The sequence below is a fragment of the Bos grunniens genome, chromosome 2 (assembly GCF_055505025.1).
Source record: "Bos grunniens cultivar Pamir isolate PY7600 chromosome 2, Bosgru_T2T1.0, whole genome shotgun sequence".
Lineage (NCBI taxonomy): Eukaryota > Metazoa > Chordata > Mammalia > Artiodactyla > Bovidae > Bos > Bos grunniens.
In genome coordinates this window covers 56,889,225-56,915,923 of record NC_141166.1, presented here as the reverse complement: position 1 = coordinate 56,915,923, position 26,699 = coordinate 56,889,225, and the positions used below count along the sequence as shown (strand labels likewise).

At 41.0% G+C, this 26,699-nt stretch overlaps 1 protein-coding gene across 12 annotated transcripts in view; it reads left to right on the top strand.

Annotated features, from left to right (window-relative positions):
• Positions 1-26,699, top strand: part of MYO1B (myosin IB) — a 198,985-nt gene that overhangs the window by 104,724 nt on the left and 67,562 nt on the right. For all 12 annotated transcript variants that reach the window (XM_086348680.1, XM_086348642.1, XM_086348660.1 and 9 more), the window contains 3 exons: positions 8,479-8,583; positions 15,501-15,547; positions 20,775-20,838. In XM_086348680.1, the coding sequence (XP_086204806.1) occupies positions 8,479-8,583; positions 15,501-15,547; positions 20,775-20,838 (216 nt within the window). The remainder of the gene's footprint in view (positions 1-8,478; positions 8,584-15,500; positions 15,548-20,774; positions 20,839-26,699) is intronic.

Genomic DNA, 26,699 nt, shown 5'->3' with positions numbered 1-26,699 from the left:
GATCAATAAATACCAGAAGAAATCCAAGAAGACATAGAAAGGTTCCCAACTTAAAGTTTTAGTTTCAACAGACAAGGTACCAGATTGCTACAAAAACTTCTCTCAAAGTCTATTCTCATGTGTAGACAGACCAATAGCTGTTTGTGGACAGATCTGCTTTTGAGTAGTGCTGGTCTTTGAACCATACTTTGAGTAGCGCTGTCCAAAAGTCACTTGGAACATTTGTGTTGTTTTTGAGCTCCTGTGCTTCCTAGATCTGGTGAGGCTTCACTTATCCATCACATAGAACTCCTGGTGCTGGGTGGTGGGCACTATTCCTAAGAGCTCTGTTTGTAAAGATCCACTCAGCTATACTCTTTGGTGACTGCTTTGCCCTTCCTTTCGCTTATAGATTCCAAAAGCGTCTCCTGCCTCTCCATCTCCATAGAGACAGTTAGTGTTTTACTTACTTATTCCCATCTTTTTCCACTTTTCTTTCCTTTTGAAAGTAGTGACACAGACATTGTTTCAAATTGCATTAAGGTTTTGATTGTCATTAGGTAATAGTTTTGAGTAAAGAGACTTTGTGTTGTTTAATGTCTCTTTTTCATAGAGATTACTTACGGGAAAATGAAATGATGGAAAATAATACAGGGATTGTAGCACAGTGGTTGAGGCTTTTCTAGAGGGGGTTTAATTTCAGTTTTGTGGGGAAGAGGAATGCCAGGCCATTTTTTGAATGTCACGTTATCTTATTCACCAAAATTTTTTTTGAGTACATGTAGTTATTAGCATTTTTGTATCAGCTAATGAATGAAAGAAGAGAACTAACATTTATTGAGGGCCTGGAATGTGCTCTGTACTTATACAGTATCTCTTTTCAGTGAGAGTTTTTACTAAATAGCATATACAGAACCATCACGCAGTATCAGAGGGCTCATTTTATAAGAAGTAATTAACTTAATGAGGTTGTAAACCTCTCTTGGCAGATGATGATGTTATTGGTCTTAAACATTGGAGACACTCTTACACTGTAGGGTCGTATAATGAGAGCTCCCAGGGAGAGGTGTAAACTCTTTGAATCCTTTGGGGTCCTATTTAATTCATTACTGCTGTGCTAAATAAAAAATTCATCATGCCTCATAAAAGTGCCCAACTATTTCTAGGCAGTGAACTCACAATTCACTATCATGAATACAAATAGTTTGTGGAGAGCCATTCAAGCACTGATGGGGACAGGGAGGCAGAACATGAGGGAACCATCATAACTGCATTTTTCCAAGGACATCAGAGTAAACTGTGGGCCTGAGAAGATGATCCTGATATAAGAAAGCTTTATAAATTATTTGGCTTCTAATTTTACAGTTACATCAGTTTCTAGGAACTCTGCAGCCATCTGCTACAAGAGTTGTGAAGCCTGCCCTGCTCGTTAAGACCCTTGGTTCTGAATCCCAGATGACCTTGCACTGCTTTATATCTGTGATAGTTTTCTGACTCGGTCAGCAACAGAGATGTGACTGACTTTTTGTAGCCTAAACATCCACGAGCGTTTTACAGTGCTGACTATCTCCACATGGACACAGAAGAGCTAAGCAAGCTCAAGGCCAAAATGCCGTGAGCTATGTTTTCTTTCTTCCTCATGTGAGCGAGGTCTTTCATGACTCGTGTGTTTTATATGAATTATCAGAGATTTTGTGGCCAACTTTCAGAGGCAAAGCAGCTTCTTTTTAATTGTGTTTCAGTACAAACATTTCCAGTCACGATTCCTCTCGGAGCAGAGGCAGTGTTTCTCTTTGCAAGACCCTTGCTTTTGATTGGGGCAGTTCACAGCTGCCTGTCTGGCCAATTTGGATGTGCTGCAGCTGGCTTATTTTGTAGCACAGCAGACTCAGGGCTATTGAAAAGGGTGTTCTTCAATGTTGTAGAGTCCTTGTTTCACTGTATACAAACATGGCTTGCTTGTATAGGCAGTCATACTCTTTCGGTCACTGAACTACCAGACCTGTTCAGTCCCTAGAAAACCTTGGGTGCTTTAGCCAAGGAAATAGAGAGGTGTGTAAGTAGATAAATATATCAGTATTAGGTGTATAAGTGTATGGCTATCTCTATGCTATGTGACATATGTAACAGGGTTTATATGATGTGTATGTGACATACGATGATACTTATATTGGGTTCCATAAGATGTTATGGAAAAAAACCAAATGAATTTTTTTGGCCAACCTAGCTATCTGTTAATGCTTGCGTGGGTACTTGTTAACTCCTGGATAAATTTATTAGTTCTGAAAAAAAAAGATCCTCAGAAAGCCTTGCTTATGTTCATACCTTTCTTCCCTGACACAGTGATGGAATCCATGTGGAGCCTGCTCATTTACATGTATGGGTCTTCCCTTGTAGTTCAGTTCAGTTCAGTTGCTCAGTCACGTCCGACTCTTTGCAACCCCATGAACCGCAGCACGCCAGGCCTCCCTGTCCATCACCAACACCTGGAGTCCACCCAAACCCATGTCCATTGAGTCGGTGATGCCATCCAACCATCTCATCCTCTGTCATCCCCTTCTCCTCCTGCCCTCAGTCTTTCCCAGCATTAGGGTCTTTTCCAATGAATCAGCTCTTTGCATGAGGTGGTGAAAGGATTGGAGTTTCAGCTTCAACATCAGTCCTTCCAATGAACACCCAGGACTAATCTCCTTTAGGATGGACTGGTTGGACCTCCTTGCAGTCCAAGGGACTCTCAAAAGTTTTCTCCAACACCACAGTTCAAAAGCATCAATTCTTCGGCACTCAGCTTTCTTTATAGTCCAACTCTCATATCCACACATGACCACTGGAAAAACCATAGCCTTGACTAGACGGACCTTTGTTGATGAAGTGATGTCTCTGCTTTTTAATATGCTGTCTAGGTTGGTCATAACTTTCCTTCCAAGCAGTAAGTGTCTTTTAATTTCATGGCTGCAGTTACCATCTGCAGTGATTTTGGAGCCCAGAAAAATAAAGTCAGCTACTGTTTCCACTGTTTCCCCATCTATTTGCCATGAAGTGATGGGACCGGATGCCATGAACTTAGTTTTCTGAATGTTGAGCTTTAAGCCAACTTTTTCACTCTCCACTTTCACTTTCATCAAGAGGCCCATTAGTTCCTCTTCACTTTCTGCCATAAGGGTGGTGTCATCTGCATATCTGAGGTTATTGATATTTCTCCCAGCAATCTTGATTCCAGCTTGTGCTTCTTCCAGCCCGGCATTTCACATGATGTACTCTGCATATAAGTTAAATAAGCATGGTGACAATATACAATCTTGACGTACTCCTTTTCCTATTTGGAACCAATCTGTTGTTCCATGTCCAGTTCTAACTGTTGCTTCCTGACCTGCATATAGGTTTCTCAAGAGGCAGGTCAGGTGGTCTGGTATTCCCATCTCCTTCAGAATTTTCCACAGTTGTTTGTGATCCACACAGTCAAAGGCTTTGGCATAGTCAATAAAGCAGAAATAGATGTTTTTCTGGAACTCTCTTGCTTTTTCCATGATCCAGCGGATGTTGGCAATTTGGTCTCTGGTTCCTCTGCCTTTTCTAAAACCATCTTGAACATCTGGAAGTTCACGGTTCACGTATTGCTGAAGCCTAGCTTGGAGAATTTTGAGCATTACTTTACTAGCATGTGAGATGAGTGCAATTGTGCAGTAGTTTGAGCATTCTTTGGCATTGCCTTTCTTTGGAATTGGAATGAAAACTGACCTTTTCCAGTCCTGTGGCCACAGCTGAGTTTTCCAAATTTAGTGGCGTATTGAGTGCAGCACTTTCACAGCATCATCTTGCAGGATTCGAAATAGCTCAACTGAAATAGCTCACCTCCACTAGCTTTGTTCGTAGTGATGCTTTCTAAGGCGCACTTGACTGCGCATTCCAGGATGTCTGGCTCTAGGTCAGTGATCACACCATCATGGTTATCTGGGTCCTGAAGATCTTTTTTGTACAGTTCTTCTGTATATTCTTGCCACCTCTTCTTAATATCTTCTGCTTCTGTTAGGTCCATACCATTTCTGTCCTTTTTCGAGCCCATCTTTGCATGAAATATTCCCTTGGTATCTCTAATTTTCTTGAAGAGATCTCAAGTCTTTCCCATTCTGTTGTTTTCCTCTATTTCTTTGCATTGATCACTGAGGAAGGCTTTCTTATCTCTTCTTGCTATTCTTTGGAACTCTGCATTCAGATGCTTATATCTTTCCTTTTCACTTCTCTTCTTTTCACAGCTATTTGTAAGGCCTCCCCAGACAGCCATTTTGCTTTTTTGCATTTCTTTTCTATGGGAATGGTCTTGATCCCTGTCTCCTGTACAGTGTCACGAACCTCATTCCATAGTTCATCAGGCACTCTATCTATCAGATCTAGGCCCTTAAATCTATTTCTCACTTCCACTGTATAATCATAAGGGATTTGATTTAGGTCACACCTGAATGGCTAGTACATATTAAGAATACCCTTTTTTTTTGTCCTAAATAGAACCCTTTTATATTTTTACAGCAAACATGCAAGACATTGTCCCTGAGAGTATGATTAGTGGATTAATGCATTCATTTTACTCAATAGTATTGTCTTGGAAAAGGCTTACTGTTTTATATTGTGGTTGCCAAGGTCATGCTTAGTTGGTTCCTGTGACAGTTAACATGATTCAAAAATTGGGCTTTGTAGTATCGAGGAGGATGATAATTTAATTCTTGATTCTCCTCAGAAATGTAATATTTTTCATATGTAGAGGTGATTACATAAAGTTTTGATTTAGATAAATATCTAAATATTTGAATAAAGATCTAAATGTATTTGAACTTTAGCATAGAAGAGCCAAGGAAAATGAAGCAGAAAGTCTCATTAGATAGCTATTATTTCTTGTCTCCAGCACGGTGAAATATAGGGAAAACAGTCTCTGAACTACCGTGGACCTTGCCACTTGTCCTACAGGTTTACTTATTTTCTCTAAAGTAGTCGACTCTCTTGTGAACTACTTGAGTTAAAGATCAAGTATTACGTCAGGAAAAAAAAATAATAAGAGTAGTCTCTTTTAGACAGTGAGGCTTTACTTGGAGAAAATTACCCTTAATCCCAGCTTCCAAAAATGATTTATTAAAATGAGCCCAGTAGTAGAATTACTGAAGATAGTTAAGAATCTGAACATAGAAGCTTATTAACAACTTAGAAGGATCTTTGAAATATATTAAAACATTATATTTGAATTACTTAAATAGATTTTAAAATTAATAAAACTGATTCCTAATTTCAACTTAAGTTAACCTCATCGTGATATCTCGGTAGATATTGTGGGTTTACATACAGTTTTAACAGCCATATGATGTCAGTCAAATCCAAGTTCCAAAAAATCTGCTACTGATGCCTTTTTAAAATAGATTTGACCCCGAGAGAATTTGATACTATTTCGTTCAGGCCATTAAAAGATCTCTGGGAGGTCAAATCAATTCCCCCAGCTACCAAAGAGTTCTCGTTCCTGGTTGATCTCCCTTCCTCCCTCTGCTCCCATACACATGAGCACACACACACACGCATGCATGCACACACACAGCACTTTGTCCCTGGTGTCCATCCTGGACTCGAACAAGATTTTCAGAGAACTGGGTGTAGCCATGTATCTGAGGTTTGAGGTTTTGCTGCAGTGAGGTTCATAATCACTGAAATAAGCAAAATAGCCTGGCCTGGACTTTTAATATTTCTTGTTAGTTTACCGAAAAGAAAACCTACCTTTCCATCTGAAATATGTCTGTGTGTGTGTTTACCACTACCTGGAGCAGTTCTTTTGCCTGTAAATGCTTCCATTCTTCTAGTAGTATGATGAGTAGAGGGCCGGAAATTCAAGTCAGGAAGAGCATAGGTAATACATGTGAGAGTGTAGGTGGGGATAGGGAGCAAAGAATGCTGTTGAGTAAACAGGATGATGAGAAAGCAAGCCTGGAGGTGAATGGTTTCAGAGGCCACACCATAAGGTTGGAATGCGTGGGTGATTCAGGAGAGTTGGCCCACAGTTGGGAGACCAGATAGCACAAGGCGTCAGGAGGTTGCTGGGAGGGCTGTCTCACCTGACTTTGAAAGCCAGAGAGCCTAGAAACAAAGTATTTCGAAGTGACAGAAGAAGAGTTCCAGTGTGGACTGGTGGGCATGGGAAATGCAGCACCCAAAAGTGAAATGAAAGGTAATAATATAAACTTTTGTCCATGACTGAGGCCAGGTTGCCCTGATGGAGCAACAAAAGTGTGTCCATACAGTTCGCTTGCCTTTACATAGTTAAACCTTGAGTGCAATGGGAAATGTGGTTCAGGAACTAGACAGGATGGAGGGTGTGTTAAGGGACAGTGCCCTCTGGAAGGAGGGTATTGCAAAAATGCAAGACTGATATTTCTCAGTTATAGTCTTTAAGAGGAGACAGCAGAAATCAGCCATCACAGACCACCAGAGAACCTGTTTGGACTCGTTCTCGTTACCCAGTAAGCAAATTGGAGGCAGCATTAACTCCAACCATTGAAGAAGTACCCCGCCTCCCACCACCGTCCTCAGGGCTCCAATGAGATCGTCTGCTTCCTCAGCACTGTATCTGCTAGCACTCCCTTGAGGACTCTGTGAGACCTGCGTGGATTCCTGGTGCTCTGTGGCTCCTGTTACTAGTTGATGCTTTGGGTTTGTGTGTAGGCCCTGAAGCACGTGTTGGGCAATACACCCAAGGTCATATTCCAGTCATTCATTTCTTCACATACAGATGTGGGAAATGGGCTGGAAGTTACCTGTGTATGTCCTCATGAGAAAGGGCAGTATTAAGATTGATCCCCTTACACCCGTAGGTAGGGGTCCTGCCACTCACACCTGGGGAAGGCTCTCCTGCCCTCCGACAGTGGCACCAGAGCAAAGAACTTGCAAGAAAGTAAGATTTGGGGAGATTGGTTTTTCTTCTTGACTGCCCGAATGTGGGTCCTTGTGTTATTTTGCTGACATTTACTGGTTGAGTGTTTACCAGATCCTGATTATGGAACATTAGAACTGGGACAGTTCGAAAGAAATTTGATAGCAAATAAATTTGGGAAATGGTGCGTTCTTGATCTTTTTCCAGATTTCCACAATGCACGTGCTCCTCTAAGAAGCCATGTAATAAGGAAACCTGTTTCACTTAACCTAACTCACTGTGGCCCCAAATTCGTTTGACTTTGGACTTCATTTTCCCTTAACATCTATTACCATTCCCTGGAACAATATTAAAAGGATCAGTTTTTTGGAAGTAGATGCTGTGAAGAAACATGTATTGATTGGGGAAGGATAAAACCAGATTTGGCCCACCTTACCAGTTTCAGCTGGGCTTCCCACGTGGCTCAGTGAGAAAGAATCTGCCTGCCATTGTAGGAGATGCAGGAGATGTGGGTTTGATCCCTGGATTGGGAAGATCCTCTAGAGGAGGAAATGGCAACGCACTCCAGTTTCTTGCCTGGAGAATTCCATGGACAGAGGAGCCTGGGTGGGCTACAGTCCATGGGGTCACAAAGAGTGGGACACAACTGAGCACTCATGCAAAGCAAAAGCACCAGTTTGAGCAAAGAGTTCTTTGCATGCCTCTGGTGGCCTGCGTCTTTTAGCAGAGAACTTTCTCCTAGTGAAGTCTATGAAAGTAACTAAAAGGTTCCCTGGAAGGTCTGCATTTCTTGTATTCAAATCCTTCAGATTAGCTGCTTAGATTTTTAATTGATTTGAAGAGTAATTAATCTGATTGTAAGCAGGCCAATTTGATGTAGAAAGTATTTTTGAGGAGAGGCAGTTCTTGTAAACTGTAAAAATACATTTGGTAAAGACATCCAGGTTATCAAGTTCATTTTGACTTGAATCACCTGTGTATAATATAGTAATTGTATATAAACAATTGCTTTTAAAAATTAATTTTTTATTGAGGTATACTTGATTTACAATGTGTTTCAGGACTATAACAAAGTGATTTAGTTATAGGTATATATTTATACACACACAATTCTTTTAAGATTTTTTTTCCCGTATAGGTTATTATAAAATATTGAATATAGGTCCCCGTGCTATACCGCAGGTCCTTGTTGTTTATCTGTTTTATTCATACTAGTGTGAATTACGGTTTTTTTCTGGATATATGCCCAGGAGTGGAATTGCTGGATTATATGTGGTAGCTCTATTTTTAGTTTTTTAAGAAACAATTGCTTTAAGAATATAGTCCTGAGATCTTGTTGGCTATGTTTACTCAGCCAATTTTTTAGCAACTCAGTGATAACCTTTAAGCACAGTTTCTGTTACATCTAAATCAGTGATATATCTGAATAGAAAGCATGAATATTTTAAAAGATTTCCAAAACATTCTTTGCTCCCAGGAAGTGCAGGCTTTTGAAAACACTATTAGTGTATATTCTCGCCCAGATCTCTTCACCCCAAAATTAAAAAAAAAAATTTTTATCGGTTTAATTTATTAATATGGCTTGTTTTCATCCACAGAGGCCAGCAAGCTTGTTATGTCCTACGTGGCAGCTGTTTGTGGAAAAGGAGCAGAAGTTAATCAAGTCAAAGAACAGCTTTTACAGTCCAACCCAGTTCTGGAAGGTAGGATTTGGGATGTATATTGGTTCAGTGTGACTTGAACAGTCAGTCCAGTTTTCAGGGCACTTCAGGCACCTGGAGGTAGCCTAGGAGGGCAGAGGGAAGAGGAGAGTTAGGCCCAGACCTGCTGAGCAAGGTAGCATGCCATAGGAACTCGGGGCTGCATGAACTTGAAGGAGGGAACACTTTCCTTGACTAAAGGAGCTCTCCCACTTGCAGTCACTTTTTTCCCTCTCAGTTTTTGTTTGAATTACTTAAATTTTGCTTAATATTAATCAATTGCTATTTGCATTTGACTTGACAGCTGGGAGAAACTTAGTGAAAAAGAGTAATGTGAGGGCAGTGCTATTTTATTCAGAATAACACCCATGGCTGGTGATTTCTGTTGTCAAGGAAACCAAGGCTATGTCAGAGAAACATTTAAGGACCAGTTTCTAAGGGTTACAGAAAGCCTAAACTTGACTTTATTCTCTGGTCGGCCATCTGGGTCAGTCAGCTTGGGCTGCCATAACAAAGTACCACAGACTGGGTGGCTTAAACATCAGAAATCTATTTTCTCACACTTGTGGAGGCTCCAAAGTCCAAGATCACCTGCTGCTAAGGTAGGTGTTCTTCTGAAGCCTCTTGGTTGGTAAGCAGCTACCATCCTGCTGTGTGCTCACATGACCTCTTCTTTGTGTGTATATGTGGGAGGAGGAGGGGGATGATGGGTGGTTGGGGGCTGGCTCATAACCTCATCTGTTTACCTCCTAGAGGCCCATCTCCAAAACCATTACACTGGGGGTTAGGGCTTCCAACATGTGAAGCTGGAGGGAGGGAAGGACATAAATATTTAGTCCATAATACCATCAGGAAACCAAGCCAGGGATAAGTCCCCTTCTACCATGGAGGTTGGCATAAACCATCAGCATAAGCCATCCATATGTTGAAATCAGTAAGTGAAAGCCTGTCTCTGTTGATGGAAGGCCCACTGCATTGCTTTATACTGTAAGCATACCTGTATTGTCATTTGACACAGCTGTTAGGATAGAAAAGGTTTCTCAGCCGGGGCATTGACAATTTGAACTGGATAAGTCTTTGATGTAGAAGGCTGTCCTGTCCCTTCTAGGACGTATAGCAGCATCTCTGATCTCCACCCACTGGGTGCCAGTTGCACCCCTGCCTCTAGTTGTTACCATTGAAAATGTTTCCGGACATTGCCAGCTGTCCCCTGTGGGGGTCAAGACAACCCCTGGTCAGAAGTTCTGGTCTCAAAAGAGTAGTTTGGTTCAACTGTTTGTTCAGAGTCATGGAAGGTCAAGATTTAACATGGATTAAAGCAGAGCTGCTTTTGGAGGGAGAACCCCGCCTCACCCCGCCCCAACCCAGTATGGAGAAACAGAGCCCTGCCCATTGTCTCTGTTACTCAGGCCTAGTCCCTCCATCCACATTATTACACCGTATACATCTTTATCCCCCAGATAGTGAAATAAAACTCATGGAAATACTTTGCATGTGAGAAACAGAGGCCAAAACATCTATTACATTGTTACTGATCTTTCTTTCCCTTCAGTACCTTAACAAATAAAGATGCTATGATAGAAAGCACTATATCTTCTTCTTATTCCAGTATTATGACTTTTTGTTTATTGTCTTTTGCTTTTAAGTTAGGATGCTATACATGTGTTATATTTCTGTAGATGCTTATTTTAAGAATGCTGAGATCTAACGGAGAAACACTGTGGAATGCTATAGCTCGCATCTGTGATTAGAATTTGACTCTTTATTTGATTGTATTTGAAATGAGGCCTCAGTGCAGGAAATGGGAGAAATGTCCACTGTAGGCATGTATTATATTTTATGGGAATGCTTTACTTTTTAACTGGAGCTGCAACTGTAAATGAACACTTAGAACAATGAACTTAAAAAAACAATTGAGGAGTGTGTCTCGAGTGTTCTATAATGGAACACTTGTTTTTGCTTCTGAGGCTTACAATAAAAGACTTTAGTGTTTAGAGCTATGTTTAGTAATATGCAGCTCAGAGTTGTTTGATGAAAAGACGGTCTATGGCTTGCAAATGGCACCCTGAATAAAGTTTCTTGAAGCAATTCCTTCACTTGCCCTTGACCTTCAAACCACAATAAACTCTCCTTTATGTGTCAGCATCTTGTGCTAGACTTTGGGGCTGTGCATATTAGTTAATTTGGCATCCCTGCATGTTCACCCCCGCCGCAAAGATCTAGCCCATGAAAACATGGAAAAGTTATGGTGTTCATGATGACTAGGTACCATTAGCAAGGTTACATGTATCAAAACCCTTTAGCTGGTGGTGGATGTGGGATAAGGACCTCTTCAGCAAGTATCCTTTTCTGAGTGTTTTTCATGTGCAGGTTTCTTTACTCAATACAGCATCTCAGCTTATTTACTATCAAAAAGAGAATTTGTTGTCAGGGACCATGAAGCCATACCCATTCCAAGTGGAATCTCTGAATCAAAGGACTTGCCTGGTGTGACTTTGTAAATTTTGTCTTAACTGAGCAGGAACCAACTACTTTTTTTTTTAACAATCAAAAACATAAAAATACTGGCTAACATGAAATGTAACACAGTGGGTTTTGTTATTGAATATCCACAGTGAACTCTCCACATTTTGATCAGACAATTGCTTTCAAAACTTGGACCATCTTTTAGCCTGCCTTGAGAACCCCATAAACAGTATGAAAAGGCAAAATGATAGGATACTGAAAGAGGAATTCCCCAGGTCAGTAGTTGCCCAATATGCTACTGGAGATCAGTGGAGAAATAACTTCAGAAAGCATGAAGGGATGGAGCCAAAGCAAAAACAATACCCAGTTGTGGATGTGACTGGTGATAGGAGCAAGGTCTGATGCTGTAAAGAGCAATATATTGCATAGGAACCTGGAATGTCAGGTCCATGAATCAAGGCAAATTGGAAGTGGTCAAACAGAGATGGCAAGAGTGAACGTCGACATTCTAGGAATCAGTGAACTAAAATGGACTGGAATGGGTGAATTTAACTCAGATGCCCATTATATCTACTACTGTGGGCAGGAATCCCTCAGAAGAAATGGAGTAGCCATCGTGGTCAACAAAAGAGTTCAAAATGCAGTACTTGGATGCAATCTCAAAAATGACAGAATGATCTCTGTTCGTTTCCAAGGCAAACCATTCAGTATCACAGTAATCCAAGTCTGTGCCCCAACCAGTAACGCTGAAGAAGCTGAAGTTGAACAGTTCTATGAAGACCTACAAGACGTTTTAGAACTAACACCCAAAAAAGATGTCCTTTTCATTATAGGGGACTGGAATGCAAAAGTAGGAAGTCAAGAAATATACCTGGAGTAACAGGCAAATCTGGTCTAGGAATACAGAATGAAGCAGGGCAAAGACTAATAGAGTTTTGCCAAGAAAATGTGCTGGTCATTGCAAACACCCTCTTCCAACAACACAAGAGAAGACTCTACACATGGACATCACCAAATGGTCAACACCGAAATCAGATTGATTATATTCTTTGCAGCCAAAGATGGAGAAGCTCTATACAGTCAACAAAAATAAGACCAGGAACTGACTGTGGCTCAGATCATAAACTCCTTATTGCCAAATTCAGACTGAAATTGAAGAAAGTAGGGAAAACCACTACACCATTCAGGTATGACCTAAATCAAATCCCTTATGATTATACAGTGGAAGTGAGAAATAGATTTAAAGTACTAGATCTGATAGATAGAGTGCCTGATGAACTATGGACTGAGGTTCGTGACATTGTACAGGAGACAGGGATCAAGACCATCCCCATGGAAAAGAAATGCAAAAAAGCAAAATGGCTGTCTGGGGAGGCCTTACAAATAGCTGTGAAAAGAAGAGAAGCGAAAAGCAAAGGAGAAAAGGAAAGATATAAGCATCTGAATGCAGAGTTCCAAAGAATAGCAAGAAGAAATAAGAAAGCCTTCCTCGGCAATCAGTGCAAAGAAATAGAGGAAAACAACAGAATGGGAAAGACTAGAGATCTCTTCAAGAAAATTAGAAATACCAAGGGAACATTTCATGGAAAGATGGGCTCGATAAAGGACAGAAATAGTATGGACCTAACAGAAGCAGAAGATATTAAGAAGAGGTGGCAAGAATACACAGAACTGTACAAAAAAGATCTTCACGACCCAGATAATCACAATGGTGTGATCACTCACCTAGAGCCAGACATCCTGGAATGTGAAGTCAAGTGGGCCTTAGAAAGCATCACTATGAACAAAGCTAGTGGAGGTGATGGAATTCCAGTTGAGCTATTTCAAATCCTGAAAGATGATGCTGTGAAAGTGCTGCACTCAATATGCCAGCAAATTTGGGAATCTCAGCAGTGGCCACAGCAGGACTGGAAAAGGTCAGTTTTCATTCCAATCCCAAAGAAAGGCAATGCCAAAGGATGCTCAAACTACCACACAATTGCACTCATCTCACACGCTAGTAACGTAATGCTCAAAATTCTCCAAGCCAGGCTTCAGCAATATGTGAACCATGAACTTCCAGATGTTCAAGCTGGTTTTAGAAAAGGCAGAGGAACCAGAGACCAAATTGCTAACATGTGCTGGATCATGGAAAAAGCAAGAGAGTTCCAGAAAAACATCTATTTCTGCTTTATTGACTATGCCAAAGCCTTTGACTGTGTGGATCACAATCAACTGTGGAAAATTCTGAAAGAGATGGGAATACCAGACCACCTGACCTGCCTCTTGAGAAACCTGTATGCAGGTCAGGAAGCAACAGTTAGAACTGGACATGGAACAACAGACTGGTTCCAAATAGGAAAAGGAGTATGTCAAGGCTGTATATTGTCACCGTGCTTATTTAACTTATATGCAGAGTACATCATGAGAAACGCTGGGCTGGAAGAAGCACAAGCTGGAATCAAGATTGCCGGGAGAAATATCAATAACCTCAGATATGTAGATGACACCACCCTTATGGCAGAAAGTGAAGAGGAACTAAAAAGCCTCCTGATGAAGGTGAAAGAGGAGAGTGAAAAAGTTGGCTAAAAACTCAGCCTTCAGAAAGCGAAGATCATGGCATCTGGTCCCATCACTTCGTGGGAAATAGATGGGGAAACAGTGGAAAGAGTGTCAGACTTTATTTCTTTTGGGCTCCAAAATCACTGCAGATGGTGACTGCAGCCATGAAATTAAAAGACACTTACTCCTTGGAAGAAAAGTTATGACCAACCTAGATAGCATATTTAAAAGCAGAGACGTTACTTTGCCAACGAATGTCCATCTAGTCAAGGCTATGGTTTTCCAGTGGTCATGTATGGATGTGAGAGTTGGACTATGAAGAAAGCTGAGTGCCAAAGAATTGATGCTTTTGAACTGTGGTGTTGGAGAAGACTCTTGAGAGTCCCTTGGACTGCAAGGAGATCCAACCAGTCCATTCTGAAGGAGATCAGCCCTGGGATTTCTTTGGAAGGAATGATGCTAAAGCTGAAACTCCAGTTTTTGGCCACCTCATGTGAAGAGTTGACTCATTAGAAAAGACTCTGATGCTGGGAGGGATTGGGGGCAGGAGGAGAGGGGGACGACAGAGGATGAGATGGCTGGATGGCATCACTGACTCGGTGGATGTGAGTCTGAGTGAACTCCGGGAGTTGGTGATGGGCAGGGAGGCCTGGTGTGCATGCGACTGAACTGAACTGAACTGAATCATGTGAGCTTATTATTCTGATCTTCTTGTCTCTGTTTAACTTAATGAAGTTGTGAAAGCTTCTGGGGTTTTGATGCCTGGCCTCTCATCTAAAGAGTCATTTCTATTCACCACATCATTGCATATCACACTGCAGTCCCTACTGGCTGCAGTATGGCCCACGGATCCCTCAGGGTAGGGTGGGAGGGTATTGGTAGAAAAGCAGAATTTCATGCCCATCCCTGGACTCAGTGAACTGAAATGTGCACTTGAACAAGATCCTCAGGCGATTGGTTTATACATTAAAGTTTGAGGTATGCTTCTGGGCTTCACAGCATCAAACAGGGATCCCCTCTGCTTCTATGACTTACATTTATCCCACTTAATTCTGTTACCAAGGCCCAGATTAATCTGCTCCTATCTTATGCACAAGCTTGATGAAACAGTCCTCTTACCTTTTGACACTGAAAGTCCTTTGTCAGACAGCAGCATTCTGTGCCTGGGGCAGTGTCATCCCCAAGGTTCTTCCGTGCTCTCATTGGAAAGGGTGTCCTGTGGAAGATTCTGGCTCCCTGAAGCAGCTAAGCTTGGAACTAACTTGATTTTGCCTTGTGGGCTGTTTTTGTTTTGGTTTTGTTTGTTTCGCTTAGGTCTGATGGACATAAACTAATGAAACTATGTGATATTTTTAGTCTATTGGAAATGATGTTAGTTTCCAAATTTCTTACTCTTTCTGTATTTCAGAGTTCTATATTTAATCACATTTAAATAGCTTTTATTTCAAAGTTAATTAAACAGTTTAAAATTTCTCATGTTTTTTTTCCACCTGGAAACCTCATCAGTTGAGTTTCATAAAACCTTTGGTAATGTTAAGTAGTTATCTCTAAAATAACCTTGTTCGTTGTTAGTCATGGAAGAAGAACGCAGAAGCCCCGCTTGCTAGCCATTCCGCTGACTACCATCAAAGCAGTTAAAAGGCGTTGAATTAGACAAGATTGTTTACAGTAGTACTTGGAAAAAATTTCCACAAATCATAGGAATGATTCTTTCTATGAACTTATAAGAGGACATGGGAGCTTTGGCAGCTTATTAAAACTTGTGTTTAGTTTCTATGGAAATTTTCTGGACAGAACTGTCATTGCTGCAAGTAGCATTTCTAGAAATTTATAGATGTCATGTATTTGTTTTAGTTTTTGGCTTGAAATTATTTTTCTGTCGCTTGACCACACATCTGTTTCTTTCCTACCAGCATTTGGAAATGCCAAGACTGTAAGGAATGACAACTCCTCTAGATTTGTAAGTATTTGTATAAGCATAAGTGTTAACACTAATATTTAGTTCATGTGTGTTTAAACAACCAGTAGATGTTTAATATGTCTTAATACCCACATTTAAAAAAATAAGAAACACTGTATTGAGATAGGCTAAAAGTTCTATAAGGATTATTTTCATGCTTTCTGGAATTTTCCTTTCAAATTCTTCATGGAGTGACAGGCTGTTTATTTTTCCCCACGTTTTCTTATCGTCTATCTTAAAATTCTGTGAGCAATTTAAATAGGGCTGTTTAGAATCTTTACTAATGTGAGTTTTGATATTTAAAAATCATAATTAAGACTTAGAAATTAAGTAGAAAGGAGGATAGACTAGGTGTCAAGTTTGTATACTGTACAGCTCTTAACCTTTCTTCAGTGGGGCCAGAAAGGATGGACATGTATTCTAAAACCTTATAGAGGTAAAAATCAATTAGTGTGGCAACCTGTAGGGGATGAGAGGAGTACCGAATAGTGACAGCTGAAGCTGACTGAATCCTTTCCAGCCTCATCTCCATTTCTCTCCAGTGTGCACTCTGCACATCAGCCCCTGGGATCTCTCCAGCTGGGCTGCCTTCTTTCCCACCTCTGGTCTTTACGGAGGCACACACTGCCTGGAGGCAGCTGGGGGAAATATGATGAGTGTCATGGTTGCATTTTGAAATTGGATGGCTTTTTTCCTATAGTTAGTTCTATACATTTGATAAAGCTGTGTTCTCATATACATTGCTTCGGACCATTATTGATGATCTTCTGTGCCTCCCTGCCAGAGATTCTTCCTGTACCCCACACCTCCTCCCCAACCCTCACCCCTAGCTTCTTTTAGTCCCCTTTTACTTTTTTCTTATTAGAATTGTCCCATGCTTAAGGTACGAGAATGACCTCAGGTAGAGATAGTTTTGATAGCTTGGAAAATGAAAGACTAAGGTTCCTAATTCCAAGGCAATGAATTTTTTCCATTGGATTACCCCCTTAAGTTGTTAAAACTGATTTAAGCCATGCCTTTTCCTGTTGTGGTAACATGGCTAATCTCATTACATAAATAGAATTAGACACAAAGTGTGGGCAGATAGGAGTAATTCCAAAGATCAAGCTTCTATATAGGTTAGAGATTTTGTTTTTGCTGTTGGCAGATGTACATACATTTTAAAAATTTGCAAATATATTTAGTCTATAGACCATAAAAATGCAGAGAACTATATTGCTTAAAGAGTCATTAGTACTTACAGATATTGGAAAATCTAGCAAAAGGCTCGGCAAGTAATTCAGCTTGTTGAATAACTTCAGAGAAATGCTATCATAACATGGGTATTAGGATATGAGATTAATACTTGATTATAAGCTAAATCATTTCATGCCCAGTTTTTAGTAATTTCTCTGCTTTGTGCCCTGTGACTTTGCCAGTAATATACTAGAGTCTGTGTTATAATACTATAATAGGACTCTTATATGTTTAAAATTACTGCTGTAAATATAACAGGGGTTTATGACTCCAGGGAAATTAACCTTTCCTTCAACTATGTTTGATTGATTATCCTGGAATAAATTTCTTGATCTCTTTGCTGAGAAATCTGGTAGACCCTTCATCTCACTCTAGCTGACAGTGTCGACCAATGTTCCCATGATATATCTCATAGTGACCCCCACCACAGCACTCACTTTAATTTGACATATTGAGCTTATGTTAAGACTTAGTGTTTTTTTTTTTTTTGGAGGGGGGGATAGGGTAAGGCTTTGAAAATCACTTCTTGACCAAAAAACTTTGGAAGGGGATTTTGTTGAGCATCTGCTGTGTACCCTGAGCTGAGTGAGGCTCTGGAGAGCGTGGGAGAAAGCGTTATAGGGTCAGGAAGATTTCATCACCATGCCTCTCATTCAGTAAGAATAGAAACAGACACACAGTTTATTCATTTGTTTGAAAACTCTGTTTTGTTTTGTTTTTTTTTTAAACATAGTTAAGCTTAGGTCTCCCTGCATGTCCTCTTGCAGCCTGCAGTCCTTTCCCCACTAGCAGCCTGAGTGATCTTTGCAAACTGCCGTCCCCTGCCAGTGACAGCCTCTGCGGTCCCCTTGTACCTGGAAAACAGCCTGGGCTCCTTCAATCCTCCTAGGGCAAGCTAGGCTGCCCAGCCGACCCTTACTGGGCTCCCCAGGCCTCAGCCACACAGGCCTTTGTGACGGTCAGGCATGTCCGAGTGCTTCCCGGCCTTGGGCCTTTCTGTTGCTGGTCCTTTTGGCCAATGCGCTCTGTCCCCAGCTCTGTGTATGATTGGCATCTCGTATTGTGTAGGTCTTATCTCAGATGTCACTTCCATGATGCCTTTTGTAGCCTCTGTGACTTCACCCTGTTTTCATTTTTGAAGGTATTCATCGGGCTCTGGAGTTAACTCTGCTCTCTTCTCCCATTTCCATCCTCATTGGCCTTGGAGAGTAGGAGCCGAGGAAGTGAGCTCTTCAGCCCCTTGTTCACTAAAGTGGCCCTAGGAGCTTGAATAAGCTGGTGCCATAGTGGACTCTGGAGACATTTATTTGTTGATGAATGGATACCTATTTTGAAAAAGCTTAGAGCCTAGTCAGGAAAATGGACATGTCTGAAAATAATTACAACACAGAAACTAGTAAGTTCCCCATGACAAGTACAGATGAAGTGTTAGGGAAGCTCAGACTCAAGAAGCTGGAGGAGTCCGGGGCAGGGACAGTCCTGAGCAGGTCCACAGGATTTAAAGAAGCCAAAATCAAGTGGTGAGCCCAAGGAACTGGCACTACAGATTGAGGAACTGAGGGGGAGAAGCCAGTGTGGACCTGCATTTGCCAGAGTTCGTGGCCAGGCCAGAGGTTCTGTGAATGGAGCCGTGGACCAGAGCACTGGGAAGATGGGTCTGGGCCCCAGCTGGAGGGCTTGGAGAAGCAGGGTCAGGGTCTCAGACTTGGTTTTGTAGTCTGCGGGAAGCCCTTGGTTATTTGTCAGTGGTCTGGTGGCAGGATCAGAACCACGCCTTGGGGATGTTGTCAGCATGGGCATCCGTTGGGTTCTCAGTGCTGTCCTGGAGTTGAGCCCTGGTCAGTTTCCATTTCCCTTCTCCACAGGGTTTACTCACTTCAAACCTCCTATTCTTTATTCTCAGCTGATGGTATTATGCCTGCTTCACAGAAATCATCTTCAAAGCTTGCAGACTCACTTAACCCCATTCCTTGACACCTCCCTATCCCCATGTCAGTTCACATACACTCCTGTCTCTCACTCGTCCCTCCTCCTGTGTTCCAGCTCTGTCACCTCCTATGCCCAGGGACCACCTGCCATCAAAGTCATCCTGTCTCCTCTGGTCAACCTCTGACTCTCTTGTGAAGTTACTGTTTCTCCCTCCTTCATAGCTGCTTTGGCTCTGGGGTCCCCATGTCTCCTGCAGAGCACTGCTCTTGATTGCCTGGATCTCAACCTGGACTTTGGACTTCTTGACCCCAACCTTCCTTACCTTCTGCGTCTAACTGCAACCTGTCATCATGACTCCCTTTGTAGCTCTCAACTCCGTTTAGTTTCCTCCTTTGCCACTCCAGCTACAAACTACCATTTCTCTCCATGTGCTGTCCCCTCTGCCAGCTAGATCCTTTGCAGTCCATTCTACACAGCCAGAGTGATCTTAGAAAGAGGCAAGTCTGATCACTGCATCCTTGTTGAGGAACCTTGAATGACAAGACTTTTGTGTCAGGAGAAAATGTTGGTGTCATGATGTTGTGGCTTCCTTTAGTATCCTCATGGTGCCAGTCCTTAAGCCTGCTCTTCCCTGACCCCTGAGCACCTGCCTGCCTAACCTCTCCTGATACTTCGCCTTTAAGTCGGGGAAGATCTCCCACACTGCCCCCGTCCTCTGTTCTTTGTGCACAGCACCATGACCCATGTAGGTTGCAACCCTGTACATGGTTATGTCCTGTTTATGTCCCAGTTTCCCCCAGGCTGTAAGTTCCTTGAGGGCAGGAGCTATGCCTTGCTTTCCCTTGTGTCTACATTAGTATCTAGGAGATGCTTGATGGACATCTTCGTAATGAGTAAGTGAAGACTTAAAGAGGCCAGATGACCTATGACAGTGAAGAAGGCAGGAGAGCATTCACAATCTAATAAAAAGTCACAGATTGCATCATTGATTGTGTGCCATGGGATTGTGTTTCTTCTCCTTTACCATTATTTTGAAAAATAGAATTAAATTAATTCTCTGGGAGAATTACTTATAAACCATAGATCTGACTAAGGTAGAATATGAAACAAAACCAGACAACTTATTAGATCAACACACACTTTTCCAAACAAAAAATAGTTGTCAGTTATTCTGATACATTTGTTACTCTTTAACCAGATGATTCGAGATTCTTCTCTACAAATCATAGTATGAGAGACTCTACGTGTATTCCTGTGTGTTTGAGACTCCATCTATATAGTGTAATATGAGCATGAGTTATATGTTGCTGTATAATCTAGATCAAAAGCCAAAAAGAATAATAATGATCAGCCTTTGATTCTGAGGTGGTCACACCACATAATCGTGCATTTGATTTGAGTAGATGTAAAAACAGAACTTGAAGTGTTCCATTTTATCCACCATCCAGTATGTCTGAAATGTCTAGTCATGGCTTAAAACATACTTTGCCTATAAAACTGAAATAATTTATATTCCTAGCTAGTGCATATGCAAGAAATACTTATGTTTTCTGGTTTTCATTTTTGGATTGAATAAACATACCATTAAGAGCTTTGAAGCACATATCTGAAATGGAAAAGTCTTATGATGGCTGAGAAGATGTATTCCTAAATTAGCAATGAGATATGTTCAGTTTGAGCTAATGGAGTATTTAGTATTGGAAAAGACTCTGATGCTGGGAGGGATTGGGGGCAAGAGGAGAAGGGGATGACAGAGGATGAGATGGCTGGATGGCATCACTGACTCGATGGATGTGAGTCTCAGTGAACTCCGGGAGTTGGTGATGGACAGGGAGGCCTGGCGTACTGCGATTCATGGGGTCGCAAAGAGTCGGACACGACTGAGCGACTGATCTGATCTGATCTGATTTATGGAGGCATGTTGTTTTGCATCATGGTTACATAAACTATGTCCTTCTTAATTACATTTAAACCAATGCATAAAGGGCTTATTATGCTATGTTTTAAGATACAGACTGAATATTTTGAGGTGAACTTAACTCACAAATTCTTTCTTTTGCAGGGCAAATATATGGATATTGAATTTGATTTTAAAGGCGATCCACTGGGAGGAGTGATAAGTAACTGTGAGTATTTTAAAGAAGTTCAGAATAGTAAAATATATATTAATATGTAAATAGAATAGTTTAGATACTTGGGTCTTTAAGAAATAGCTATAAGGATACATTTCCTGTTCTTACAGTTAGATTTTAAACCTATGCATTTTAGATTGTTTTTATAGTATTTAATTTCCAAGTCTTTTTTAAAAGATCAGAGTCTTTGCCTTTGAGAAATTTTTTAGAAATCTGCTAAAGAAATAAATATTAGCCCAACTGTATTTTATATTCTGTAGCCAATCCAGTAATAAAAAAGATTCTTCAACAGTTGTTTTCTTTAACAAAATTATGGTTAAAAAAAACAAATAATAATTGATTTTAATAACTTTTTGAGATAACATTTATCTGATAGGATGAGAAAAACCTGTTCTTCAGGTTTTAAGAAATTTTGTCTTTAAGTGTATTTAGATAATTGAAATGTGATACACCTGTTAGGTAGAAACAGATTTATTTAGTTTTCTTTAGTCATGATTTGTGATTGTAGTGAAACATTCTCTGTCAAAGGTGAAAAAAGGAACAAAATTAGGTCAGGTCTACTCAACAGTCCCAGGCGCAGAGTTTTCTCGGGGGCACAGTGGTCAGTACCTGTTGTCAATGAGGCCCCTTCATCCACGCTTTGGAACTATCCTGATGTCTCTGCTCCTGTTGATTTCATCTGATTCGTTTGGGATGTGTAAGATGACAACTCAGGGTTTGTGCCCATCCAGTGGGAGCCACAGCCTAGCTACCCTCTTGTTTTTTTGAGGGCCACACTGCTGAGCCACCCCACTTCCCCACCTTCCCCTGGCTCCTCTCTGCCCTAAGATGCTATTAGGATTGTTAGAATGAAAGCAGTCTAAGCCTGTACTAGACAAAAAGCAAATTGGCTCAGATATCTGAAGCACTGCTTTTTGTTATAGTAGTGGCATTCTTTCTCCAAATAAAATTTTACTCCAAATATCAAACAGATAAAACAAGGCCTGATCTGGTTAAAGAGGAAATGAGTTGCCAGAACCCCTAGACCCCCGGGTGGCCCCTGAGATCTTCCTGACAAACTCTAGAACCAGAGGAATGCCATTTGATTCCAAAGTGAGTGTTTTTAGAATTTGGGCACACCGTGCAGCTGAATTTTTTAAAAACCACAACTCATGGAGTAAACTTCTAGGGCTAGAGTTTCTTCATCTTGGAAACAATAGAACTGACTTGGATGAATTCCATGGTTCTTCCCATTTCTACCATTTGTAGTTTTTAAATAATTTAATTTTTTAATTTAGTTTGTGTACCATCCATTGGGATTATCCATATTTGCAAAAATGTATTGTTACTGGGGAAACATCTTGAAGAGGAAGTTTTAATCTGAAGTGAAATTGGCTAGGGTGGTGCAACTTATGTTAAATGATTTTAAATGTCAAATAAGGATGCAGAAGTACTCATGCAAACCATTTATGATGCCACCAAAAGCAAATGATTATAACCCTGCCAAGTTTGTCAGGCAAGCTTCCTTCACAGTATATGCCAATTGGTGAGAGCTGTACAGGAAAAGGTAGCCTCAATTTTAAGACCACCTTTTTAAGAAATGATTAACTTTTATTCTGAAAGATAGTTATAACACATTTACAGCACTTGTATTTTTTAATAGAAATTAGCTCTAGTTATTAATTGAATAGCACATTATTTTTAAAATGAGAATAAATGAACTGTCTTTATTATAGAACATTCTGAGATGACTGAACCTATGTTACTCTTGAGGACTCTAGGAAAATATTTAAGGATGACTTAGATTGCAAGTATTAGAAAATCACTTGGATTTTACATTTTGAAGTTTCAAATTTCAAACAGAAATGTCTTCCTGTCCCTAGTCCTTGCAGTATCCATGGAGAATAAATAGTAAACACTCAGTTCATTTCCAGTGAAGATTAATATATCATCATGAATGGATTTCAAATGGTCTGTGTTACCATTTGTTCCCACAATGAAATAATATTGAAATTTGTGGTAGTGGGAACACCCTGGTATTTTAGAGTATTCTTTGGTTTGAAAAGGAGAGGGAAACATTAGTGGTGAGAGCAGGAAATTTCACCCAGTATAGACAGAGGACTGACTCATAGGTGGCCACAGGGAACTGCTGCCTGCTGTCTTAAGGGAGTATAAAGCCATGGGTAAACCCACTCTTGTTCTCACCAAGCTGCCAAAAGTTAGCTTCTTGTACCCAGAAAAGAAGACAAGATCTGCCATTTTGTTCAGTTCAGTTTAGTCGCTTAGTCGTGTCTGACTCTTTCGACTCCATGGACCACAGCACGCCAGGCCTCCCTGTCCATCACCAACTCCTGGAGTTCACCCAAACTCATGTCCATTGAGTCGGTGATGCCATCCAACCATCTCATCCTCTGTCGTCCCCTTTTCCTCCTGCCTTCAATCTTACCCAGCATCAGGGTCTTTTCAAATGAGTCAGCTCTTCACGTGAGGTGGCCAAAGTATTGGGAGTTTCAGCTTCAACATCAGCCCTTCCAGTGAATATTCAGGACTGATCTCCTTTAGGATTGACTGGTTGGATCTCCTTGCAGTCCAAGGGATTCTCAAGAGTCCTCTCCAACACTACAGTTCAAAAGCATAAATTCTTCAGCGCTCAGCTTTCTTTATAGTCCAACTCTCACATCCATACATGACTACTGGAAACAATAGCCTTGACTAGTTGGACCTTTGTTGGCAAAGTAATGTCTCTGCTTTTTAATATGCTGTCTAGGTTGGTCATAGCTTTTCTTGCAAGGAGTAAGCACCTTTTAATTTCATGGCTGTGCTCACCATCTGCAGTGATGTTAGAGCCCAAAAAAGTAAAGTCAGCCACTGTTTCCAGTGTTTCCCCATCTATTTGCCATGAAGTGATGGGACCAGATGCCATGATCTTAGTTAAAAGAAGACAAGATTTGCCATTTTGTACGAAGTCTATATTGCTTGTTTTGTTAGCAGCCAGCTAGTAAAAGTGTAAGACGCTTTGGGTTAATTATTACCTTGAAAAAGTCATAGGATCACTTGAGCCCATTGTGTACCCAGTAAGTGGGGGGAAAAAGCCCAATAACTTACTCTATCTTTCTAAGAGAGTTGTGCTGTAAAACTTGTCTTCATCTCATTTGAAAGCTATGTGTTTCTGAGATTAGTGTCATTAGGAGAGAGGTGTTACAAAAAGAGAAAATGGCAAACATTTACTTAAGTAGAGAAGATAAAATATGGATGCATATCCAGATTTTTGGCTGATGTGAAGTACTGTTTCTACTATTTGTTAATGCTTATTGATCTCATAAAATTTATACATTTACATTCGAGGATTTTGGACCTAATGTTATGAACTTAAAATGTTTGGAAACCTGTTGCTTTTATTAATAGCTATAGATACTTGTTTATAGTTATGGCAGTAAAAGGCAATTCAGACTGTGCAGAAAATATGGTACAAGTCTCAAGGGATTTTATTTCCTAAAAAGCATACAGATGTATTGGGTTGGTCGAAAAGTTCATTTGGGCTCTTCCATATGATCTTACAGGAAAACCTGAACAAACTTTTTGGTAATCCAATACTAAGAAGAAGCCTCAAGATTTCAAGTGTGCATATATACCTGAGGGAACTGTAAGGACAGGAGACAAAATTGTCCTGTTCACAGTAACGTATCAGGAGCCTAGGGTGATATCTGGCATACAGTAGGTGCTCAGTAAATGCTGGAGACGAGGATGGAATTGGTTAAATATAGGTAGGCTCTGTGTTTTCCTGCTTTATTATTTGGGTCATATCCATGATCTTACGTATGCAGCTCTCAGTGATTTATCATGTGTGTGCCAATGTCTAAACAAAAAGACAAATTACTTAATTCTCTGTGCCTTCATTTCTTTATCTTTGAAATGAGGGTAATAGTGCTAATGTCATAGAATTGTGATGAGTTGTGAATAATTTGTTAACATCCAAAGCGCTTGTAACAGGGCCTGGCATGTAGTAAGCACTCAGTAAACGTTAGCTTCTTTTCATTGTTCTTATTTGTTGATGGTCTCTAGCTCCCAGACCAATATATACCCTACCCTATAATAACAGAGACTTAGTTTGTATGGTTGCTGAATGACAGTAACTAAAATAGTGTCTGATGTCTATTATATAATTGTTGAATTAACTACGTGTAAGTACCTAGTGTGCAACAAGTACAATTCGACACAGAGAAATTTATTGAATAATAAAGCTGCTTCTTCATTGGATAATTTTATCTGAAAATTCTATGCTAATCATTTAAAAATACTTTATCTAAATCCCAGAAAGGCTAACAGAGTTGTTGGTAATCAAACTTCTCTGTTGCTGATGTCTGTTCAGCTTGAAAAAAGTAACACAATCCTGTGATTATGAACGAAAGCAAATGTTGAAGTTGGTGTGTGGTCCAGTTATGATTACTGCCCAGTAAACCACCCCAGGCTTAGTGGAGTAAAACAACACCCTGTCATATGCTCTTGGATTCTGTGGGTCAAGAATTCAGATGGAGTCAGCAGAGCTGGCTTGTCACTACAGCATATGGAGCTTCAGCTGCATGGACTTCCCCAGTGTTGGGGAAGACTTACACAAATGGTGGGGGTCATAGTCCTCTGGGGTCTTTGTCATTCACATGTCAGGCTTCTGTGCTGGGATCATTCAAGGACTGGGCTCAGCTAGACTGAGGGCCATCTACGTGTGGCCATGGGTGGTTTGGGCTTCTCACAGTAGGCCGGCTAGGTTCTGAGAGGGAGTGCCCCGAAAGGGAACATACTGACATACTGAAAGAACGAGGAAGAAGCCCGAGGAACCTGGGAAATCGTACAGTGTTACTTTGACACTCTTCAGTCCATGTAGGCACAAGTTTGCTCACTTTCAGTGCTGGGGGATGTGGACTGCACCTCTCAGTGGGAAGAGTGTGGAAAGAATCGGTGACCATTTTATTTTAAAAAGCCTAAACCCAATGGATTGTTTACAGAAATGGCCACAACAGTGTTTCAGCTTGGATCCACCCTCTGCAGTAGTCCCTTCTCTCATGACATAAGGCTTGGCTGTGAGATTTGTTTTGGTCAGTGGAACAACTCACAAATATGGTGCACTGACAAACTTGAAAATTGGTTCTGTGCTGGGACTTGTCCTCTCTTGCTTCTCTGGGGAACTGTCTCATCACCTTCATGTGTATGAACCTGGGTGAGTCAGCTGGATGATGAGAGACGCATGGAATGAACCAGCAGACGTATGAGTTGAGAGCATCTTAGGTCAGCCAGCTGCCAGCCAACCTGGGTTAGATCAGAAGAACTACAAAGCTAACTCTCAGACTCATGAGTTAATAAATGATATTGGTCTAAGCTGGTAGGTTTTGGGACCTTTGCTATGCAGTGGAAAGTAAATAACTAAGACAGAAGTCTAATAAGTAATGTGCTTTCCCCACACAGTTTGGAAACGCATGAGAAATAGGCATAGGAATCAAGCTGGAGAGAAGGCAGCTTTATTACTGTAGAGGCAAGGTTGAAGAAAGTGATTTGGTTTATCACCAAGAGGGGTGCTAGTAGTCCTCTGGCAGGTGGGCAGGTATCGACCACACTGAGCAGCCCCTGGGGAGTGGAGCGGAATGTGCACAGTGTGGGGAACCAGAGGACTGAGCTGTACACACATGCCCATTTCTTCTCCAAACTTCGCTGCTCAGAGGTGTATTTCCTCCTGCCAAGCGGAGGAGTGAGTCAGGGTCTCCTGGGCTGGGGAGTTAATTGCGGAAAATCCTTCCACATGGACTCAGAAAGCAGGAATAAATGCCCACCTTACTTACTAGAAAGATGAGGGGGATGGGTAGAAGGAATTGCTTTTTGAATTCCTT